Below are 8,856 nucleotides of genomic sequence, written 5' to 3'. Positions count from 1 at the left end.
GCTCCTGACCCAGTGTGGCACAGTCACCATTCCAAGCCCAAAGCTCCCGTTTGCCCCCCCCATCCCAATCCCAACCCAGGCACCTCCCCTGGCTCCCTCAGAACACGGATCCAGGATCCAGGTGGGTACTCACACGATGTGGGCGAGGTCCAGGGGCTTCTCTGGCTGCTCAGGGAACAGGGGCCGGGGGGGTTCCCTGCTGGGGACGCAGCCCAGGGACCTGCTGATGGCGTGGCTCAGCTTCTTCGCAGGGGACTTCTGGGGTGGGCAAGGAAAACAAGAGTGAGGGGGCTGTGGGGAAGAACAGGGCAGCACCTGCAGTCAGAGTGTAAAAGAGGCACAGGACAGAACACCCAGAGATATCCAGTCCTGCTACACCATTCCTGGGAAATCCCTGCAGACACTGAGCAGGGGAAGGAGGGCTGGGGGTTTTTTTTTTTTGTGCTCTCATATTGAAAATTGAAAGGAGTTTAACAAAATGATGGAAGATTAAGAAATAAACCAATTATCTGGGGGGCTCTGTCAGGAATTAAAGCCAGGGACAATCACATCCCATTAAGGGATTTTTTTCACTCACCCTCGAGGTCCTCTGAACACAGATGTATTTGGAGGGGAGGAGCAGGATAGGAGCAGGTCACATCCCAGTTTTCTGTCCATTATGGGCAAAGCCAAAGTGGAACACAGTGTTGGGACAGATAGGAATGACCAGTTTCTTTTATTCCCTTTCACAAATTCATTCTGTTGGACGACCTCAGCGGAGCAACGATCCCAGATCCTCAGGAACACTGACAGGCTGCTGACAAGCACTGCCAGACCCACAGGAATGGGGACCTGCCCTGAGCCACGTGTGCAAAACTCGGCTTAAACCCCATATTGACTTACAAAGTTAAGTTTTAAAATGTTATTGTGGATACAAATCCACTGAGCTCCCGGCAGGGATGTGGGAGTCCCTGCAAGGATGTGGGATGGTCTTTTCCAACCTTAATGATTCCATGATTATGGGCCCTGGCAGAGGTTGGCCAGAGAAGCTGTGGCTGCCCCTGGATCCCTGGAAGTGTCCCAGGCCAGGTTGGACGGGGCTTGGAGCGACCTGGGCTGGTGGGAGGTGTCCCTGCCCATGGCAGGGGGTGGCACTGGTTCAAGGTCCCTTCCCACCCAAACCATCCTGTGACTCTCTAACACTAATTAACAATTTCAGACTTCGAAAAAGCTTTCACGAGCCCAATTTATGCTCTTATTTATCCTCAGTTCTCAGTGGCAGAGCAGGCTGGTGTGACTTTTATTTTCAGAGGCTCCCAACCCCTTCCCATTCCCTCCTGGCACTGCCCCAGGACCGTGGAGCAGGGTCAGCTCCCCTGGGAGTGCCTGGCAGGGGATCCATCCCGGATTCCTGCCTGGAATGGCACAGCCGTGACTCAGCAGGGTCTGTGCTGCTGTGGCCCTTTGGTCAGGGTGATATAACTGCAGCTGCTGATCCCAAAGGAGCCGGGCACAGGAATGCAGTGCGGGCACGAGGTGACCTGCCCGGGCCAGGCACTCCTGGGTTTGGGCTCCCTCCAGGAGGTGAAGTCACAGCAGCTCCTTCCCCTTTCAGCGACTGTCCAGCTGCCAAGGCACCCGGGAAGGTTTCTCCTCTGCATTGTTCCAAGTGGTTTGGGAGATTCACGTGTCCCCTTGGCTCCAGCACCGTGCCAGCAGGGCTCTGCAGAGCCCAGGGCAGCACCAAGGACACCTCCTGCTCCCCAGCACAACAGACAGGGCAGGGTCACCCGGGAGACTGGGAACAATTCCTTCCTGGAAAGGGCTGCCCAGCCCTGGCACAGCTGCCCAGGGCAGGGGTGGAGTCCCCATCCCTGGGGGGGTTTAAAATCCCTGTGGATGTGGCACCTGGGGACGTTGGGTCAGTGCTGGGGGGTGGCTGGACCAGATTATCTTGGAGACCTTTTCCAGCATTAACAAGCTCACGATTTTTCTGTGATTTTCACAAACTTTACCAGCTTTCTGAAATTCTTCCTTCAGCAAATTCTCAGCCTTTTTTTACATATTGAGACCCACCAGAGCAGGACACTCACCCTCGCCAAATACGTCAATAAACATCCGAAAGAAGCAGTTTCTGCTCCTTTTTCATCCTGCAGAGAACAAGGAAACCCACGGGAAACGTTTCCCACCGGTCACTGGAAGGGTTTAAGGAATCAGCCCCCCCAGGGCCTTTTCCAGCTTCCCAGCGTTCCAGGGGTGGCTGTGGCTGACACCATCCCCACATTCCCGGTCTCCGGGTGCCCTCTGCTGGGAAAGGCACCCTGCAGACGGATTTCCAGGTCACTGGGAATCGGGGCTCACGTGACGGCTCCTGCACACACAGCCGGGAACGGGCGGGATCGCCCCGGGATACCGGGGGGATACCTGTGGGATACTGGGATACCGGTGGGATACTGGGATACCGGGGGGATACCTGTGGGAGACTGGGATACCGGGGGGATACTGGGATCTGTGCGGGATACTGGGATACCTGTGGGATACTGGGATACCTGTGGGATACCTGTGGGATACTGGGATCTGTGTGGGAGACTGGGATACCTGTGGGATACTGAGATTTCTGTGGGATACTGGGATACCTGTGGGATACTGGGATATCTATGGGATACGTGCGGGATACTGGGATACCAGTGGGATACTGGAATCTGTGTGGGATACTGGGATCCACCTGTGGGATACTGGGATATCTGTGGGATACCGGGATTTCTGTGGGATACTGGGATACCTGTGGGAAACCTGTGGGATCCATGTGGGATACTGGGATCCACGTGTGGGATACCTGTGGGATACTGGGATCCACATGGGATACTGGGATCCACATGGGATACTGAGATCTGTGTGGGATACTGGGATCCACGTGTGGGATACTGGGATCCGTGTGGGATACTGGGATCCCTGTGGGATACTGGGATCCCTGAGGGATACTGGGATACCTGTGGGATACTGGGATCCACGGGACCGGACACAAACACGTCCAGAAAGGTTTAATTTTGCTTCAAGGTCGTCTGAATGGGAAATTAAAGGAGCCAGAAAAATGAAAGACAAGATTCCCTGTGCCAAAAGTCATGAGCAGCTCCCGGAGCAGGGCTGGGCAGGTGGGAGGGGCTGTCCCTGGCTTGGATCCCATCACATCCCATGTAAGGACTCCCAGAGGTATCCAGAGGTGTCCTCGCTCCAGGAACACCCAAACATGCCTTTGGTTTGTCTGTCTCTGATCCAAAGGCACCGGTTAAGGTGGGTTTTAAGCCACAAACATTCCATTATTTACAGCAGGAGGAGCGTCCTGACCCCACCTACAGCCGAGGAACTCCCCCAAAGCACATCGGGGTATTTCGATTATAATATTAAATATCAAACAATAAATTTAACTGCAACATGAATAACAATTTCAACTGACCCGAAATTTGCTGCTGGCAGATTCTTTAAGCTCAACAAACTGACCCAACTCCCCCCCAGCCAGGATGAGCTCTGGCTAATCCCCAGGCTTTCAGGAGGAACAGCTGGATTTTGGGTTCTGCTGCGTGCACAGAACTCACTGAACCCTGTCCAGGGCTATTCAGAAAAAAAACAAAACTGAAATGGCCCAAAAGGAAACATTTGGAAAGTGTCTGAAGGTTTATATCCCCCCAAACAGGCCCCAACAAGCAACATTTTCATGCAGCAAAACCCCTTTCAAAAATAGGTTTCTACCTGAACTTATAAATATAAAATCACTATAGTAAAAGATTTTAATATACTCACTGGAGCAATATATATAAGTATTAAAAATTTCTATATTATGTGATTTACAGCATGAAAAAACTACCAAAGGCAGTTCAGAACTTCAGAAGAAAGAACCTATAATAATGTGTATTAATAATAACATTCACAATAAGCATAATTACTAATAAGTGTGTTAATAATAACATTAATAATAAGTATGAGGTACTTATTATTAACACTTATTTTGGGTCATACAGCTCCAAAACACACCAGGCAAGACTGAACCAGTTCTGGTTGCTCTGAAAACCTGGGAAAAGCAAATCCCTGGTTTGCCTGTCCCAGAGCACCTGCTCAGCTGGAGCACTTGGGTTTCCCCCAAGGAATTCTTGTGGAGCAAACACACAGGGAAGTCACTGACCCAGCAGCACAGTCCACATCCAAAAGCAGGACATGGTTTTTTAAATCAGGATTCATTTTCAGTTTTCATGAAGTTAACACATGAGACTGGCAGAAGTTAAAAAATGAAAAGAAATGGATATGTAAGAGATCTCTCTCTCTCAAAGGCTCCTCTTCCAGGCTCAGTTTATGGGAGACAGCCCAGTCTCCCATAAACAACTCCATACATCCCTGAACTGCTCAGCCCATTTAAAACACTTTGTTGCTTGAAATAAGCAGTAAATGGTTCAAAAAGGCTCAGAAATTAGTTTTTAGAGCTAGAGCCAGGAGTATTTTAGCCTCTTTCTGGTTGCCTTACCACTGACTGAAATCCATGGAAGTGTCCAGGGCCAGGCTGGAGGGGTTTGGAGCAACCTGGGATAGTGGCAGGGGGTGGATGAGCCCAAAGGTCCCTCCCCACCCAAACCAGGCTGGAATTCTGTGGCTTAGATACATCTTCATACTAAAAATCCCAGGCTGGATTTATGCACACTTTAAGGGGATAATACCCTGCTCTTAGCTCAGATTAAACATTCCACAAGTTTAATACCCACAGAGTTATAAAAAGGACAATATTTAAGGCTAAATTTTCCTTTGCCTCCTGACTCCTGACTGGTATCCAGCCCCAATTTTCTAAATTTAACAGCAATGCTATAATGGTACTTTCTTGTGAAGATAATTACTAATTATAATCCAGTCACCATCTGAACTTCTCTTTGAATTTAAGTAAAAGGCTGGCTTTAATCTTTTGCCATAAAATAGGTTTTTTCTACATAAAACTGTCCATTATTTCTTGAGCTGTGATTATCAAACTGCATTTTATTGCTCAGATGATTTCTTCAAGGCTTTTCAATTAAGAGTTTTCCAGGCACATATTTACACCTGGCAGGAGAATGGCAATAATGGGGTTTTTCTCTTAAAGAAATACTGTCTTTAAAGGTGCCACTGGATAAAATACCTGTGTAAGCACAGCATCCATGGGAACTGGTTACCTTTCTGGGCAGGACAGCAGGGGCAGTGTTTGGGGATTTTTATGCTACAGGAGAAGACAATGTAAGAAAAGTGGGACTGATGTGAAGAGAAACACCCACGCTGAGGGGCTGAGCAGGACCTTCAACAGCACCTGAACCCAGGGACAGCCACCAACAAATCCACGGTGTGGGGAACAGAACCACGGGATTGTTCGGGTTGGAAAAGCCCTCCCAGCCCAGGGATCCCCCCTGTGCCTCATCCCCACCTTGTCCCCCAGCCCAGAGCACTGAGTGCCACAGCCAGGCCTTCCTGGGACACCTCCAGGGCTGGGCACTCCAAACCTCCCTGGGCAGCCCCTGCCAGGGCCTGACCACCCTTTCCAGGGAGAAATTCCTCCTCCTGTCCAACCTGAGCCTCCCCTGGCACAGCTGGGATCGTGTCCAGCCGCTGCCACCAACATCCCCCAGGGCCTTTTCCAGCTTTCCAGCCCCTCTGCCCCAGCCTGGAGTGTTCCAGGGGGTTGTGGTGACCCAGGGGCAGGACCTGGTACTTGGCCTGGTTGTCCCTCACACCAGTGACCTTGGCCCATGGGTCCAGCCTGGCCAGACCCCTCTGCAGGCCCTTCCTGCCCTCCAGCAGACTCACATCCCACCCACCCTGGTGTCATCCATGAGGTGCCCTCGATCCCCTCGTCCAGCTCATCAATGAAGGTGTTAAACAGGGCTGGTCCCAGCAATGATCCCTGTGTAACCCACTGGAGCCCATTCCCAGCTGGATGGGACTGCATTCCCTGGGCCACCAGCCAGGTTTAACCCAGTGAACAACAAACCACAAACCCAGCACTGTTCCTATTTACACACTTCCACCATTTGGGGACCTTGGAAAGCCCCGGGGTGGGTTTCTGGGCTAAAGCCTGTGAGTTCCAGCAGGAATGAGCAGGGGGGTGGCTGCTGCAGCCCGAGTTACCCAGGAGGAGTGCTCCTTCATCTGGTGCTGGTTGCTGTGGGGGCCGCTGGCGTGGCCTCTCCAGAAGCAGCTCTGGCAGAGCTGGTAGTTGTGGCACTGCTGGCACCGGTACCGGAATCCCATCATGCTCTCACAGTGGCAGTACGAGCACTCCACAGGGTGGAAGACTGGCAGGAGGGGGGAAAAAAGCAAAGGGAAAAAAAAGCATGAAGTGGAATTTAGGGAAAGCTTGAGCATCCCGATTCGTTGCAGCTCCCAAACCACCCCCAGGGCCCTGAGCACTTGTTATTCCGGGGGGGATTGTGAGAGGAACAAACCAAGGAGGAACATCAGAGTGAGGTGAAGGAGACTGTACCTTCCCATGGGAAATGCATCCTGAAAGGTGAGGGAGAGGGAGCAGAACCAGAACCAGGGCCTCCCCATCCTCACAGGGAAGAATTCCTTCCCACCCTCACAGGGAATAATCCCTTCCCAATCTCCCATCTCTCCCTGCCCTCTGGCAGTGGGAAGCCATTCCCTGTGTCCTGTCCCTCCATGCCTTGTCCCCAGTCCCTCTCCAGCTCTCCTGGAGCCCCTTTAGGCTCTGGAAGGGGCTCCAAGGTCTCCCTGGATCCTTCCCTTCTCCAGGTGAACCCCCCCAGCTCTCCCAGCTTGGCCTCCATAAGTTCTCCCCCACCTTTTCCAAACTGTCCCTTCTCTTCCCTGGCTCCTGCAGCCAGCAGAGATTCCCACTGATAAAAGGGGACAAAAGCACCACAGTGTCCTGAACCAAAGAGCCCAAACCCTGACAGGGTGATCCGGGAAAGCAACAACACATTTGATAAAATAAACCCTGAGGCACAACCCCCCAGTGACAGCACCCCATGGCCTGCCAAAGGCCCCACAACTGTGGGTAAAGAGGAGACTGGAACACCCAGCATCAGGAACATTGGATCAGGGGCAAGGCATCTGCCAGCAAGGTGGAAACCAAAGAGGTGGGAGCTCTTTGGGGTGGCTGCAGGGCTTTTTGGGGTTTTACTTGCATATCCCACTTACCATTTTCAACGTGGGCGAGTCTGTGCATGAGAGGGAGCCACACAAGGCACTGGGGGGGAGGATCAGCCATCAACGTGTCCAAAAACATGTTTAGCATGATCTTCTTCTGCAGAGAAAACAGAAAGAGAACTTGATTGTATAGAAAAACTCCCATTTTATACACCAAAAACCACTTCAGCCTTAAAACTTCTCTATGGCACAACTTGTGCCTCCCAGGAACACTTCACAGACTGTCTGAGAACCCTGGAATCCCAGACTGGTTTGGGTGGGAAGGGACCTTAAAGCTCATCCCATTCCACCCCCTGCCATGGGCAGGGACACCTCCCACCAGCCCAGGTTGCTCCAAGCCCTGTCCAACCTGGCCTGGGACACTTCCAGGGATCCAGGGGCAGACACAGCTTCTCTGGGCAACCTGGGCCAGGGCCTCACCACCCTCACAGCCAAGAATTCCTTCCCAATACACAGCGTAAATCTGGAGCCTCGTGGGTTCTGAAATCAAAGGTTGCTCCCCACTGTGTCATTTCCCAAATCCACCAACTGCTAATTAACTCACATTTAGTGTCTACAAATTTCACATCTAAACACTGCAAAAGTATTTCTTCTGGAACATCACCATGCCCAGAGCCTGAACATTTAATCTGAGGCTTAAGATCACCCAGGTTCGTGTTTACATTTGAGTTAAATACTATTTATGTTATCTTAAATGAAAAGCAAATCATTGGAACAACTAAATCACAGCTGAAACCGACTTAAAAATAAACTGCCTGTAAAGAAAGTGTTTATTTGGTACAGACCCAGTTGAAATGAATTGTGGAAAAGCTTTAAAAAGATCAACAGAAAACAGTAAAAATGCCATGTTTCACGTTTTGGAAAAGAAATGGTTCATCCCTGCTGCTCTGGTGGGGAACTGGGGTGTGACCTCAAGGAAGGGAATCAACTACAGCGGTGGAAAATCCTTTAATCGCCTGTTTTAGGCTGTCTTAAAACTGCCTGGGATGCCTAAAACCAGCAACCCCCTCCCTCCAACTGCCATGGACTCGATGACCCAGGAATCCCAAGCCCTGGGGCGGGAATCCTCACCTGCTGAGGGAAGCAGGTCCGCACGGAATGCTCCGTGTACCCGAAGGAAGGCCCCTCAAACACGGCCGTGGGGAGCTTCAGAACCTCCCTCAGAAACTGGTCAAACTTGGTAAATATCATTAGTCCGTTGGAATCTGATATCTGAGAGAAAATATCTGTAAGAAAATATAATAAAACCCCACAGTAAATACAGATTTGTTACGGGGAAAAAGCATTTCAATCCGTTTGAACCCCGAGGTGTTTCTGTTTTATGCGGAACATAATTTCTTGTCGCCTGCTATCAAGATAAAATTTATAAATGCATGTATTCCAACGTGCCATGATACAGACCCTCCTGTTTCCTCCATCCCATCTCACCCAGCCCAGAGGAGAGATGCTCCCAGTGCACGAACTGGGACAGAAGGGGGGCAGAGCAGGAGGAAGGTTACCCAGCATCACACCTTCAGTGACACCACAGAAACCCCCTGAGGAGCCTCCTCCAACCAAACCCAGCTGTCAGTCCCACAGTCACACCTGGCAGCACCCCAGGGAAATGTGGGAATGGAAGGAACACAACATCACAGGATCATGGAATCACTGAGGTTGGAAAAGCCCTCCCAGCCCATGGATCCACCCTGTGCCCGATGCCCA

The 8,856-nt window shown here is 51.1% G+C and overlaps 1 protein-coding gene across 1 annotated transcript in view; it reads right to left on the bottom strand.

Annotated features, from left to right (window-relative positions):
* Window positions 1–8,383, bottom strand: part of LOC113940471 (dystrobrevin beta-like) — a 13,391-nt gene extending 5,008 nt beyond the window's left edge. Inside the window, exons 1-4 of the mRNA XM_027631618.1 lie at window positions 8,227–8,383; window positions 7,147–7,252; window positions 6,112–6,278; window positions 134–258 (exon numbers count right to left, since the gene is read on the bottom strand). Coding sequence (XP_027487419.1) covers window positions 134–258; window positions 6,112–6,278; window positions 7,147–7,252; window positions 8,227–8,346 — 518 coding nt within the window. The 5' untranslated portion in view covers window positions 8,347–8,383. The remainder of the gene's footprint in view (window positions 1–133; window positions 259–6,111; window positions 6,279–7,146; window positions 7,253–8,226) is intronic.
* Between the last annotated feature and the right edge of the window lie 473 nt (window positions 8,384–8,856).

The sequence above is a fragment of the Corapipo altera genome, unplaced genomic scaffold (genome assembly GCF_003945725.1).
Source record: "Corapipo altera isolate COAL_440 unplaced genomic scaffold, ASM394572v1 60975, whole genome shotgun sequence".
NCBI classification, from domain to species: domain Eukaryota; kingdom Metazoa; phylum Chordata; class Aves; order Passeriformes; family Pipridae; genus Corapipo; species Corapipo altera.
The sequence above is the reverse complement of the archived record's forward strand: the minus strand, read 5'-3'. Positions and strand labels throughout refer to the sequence as shown.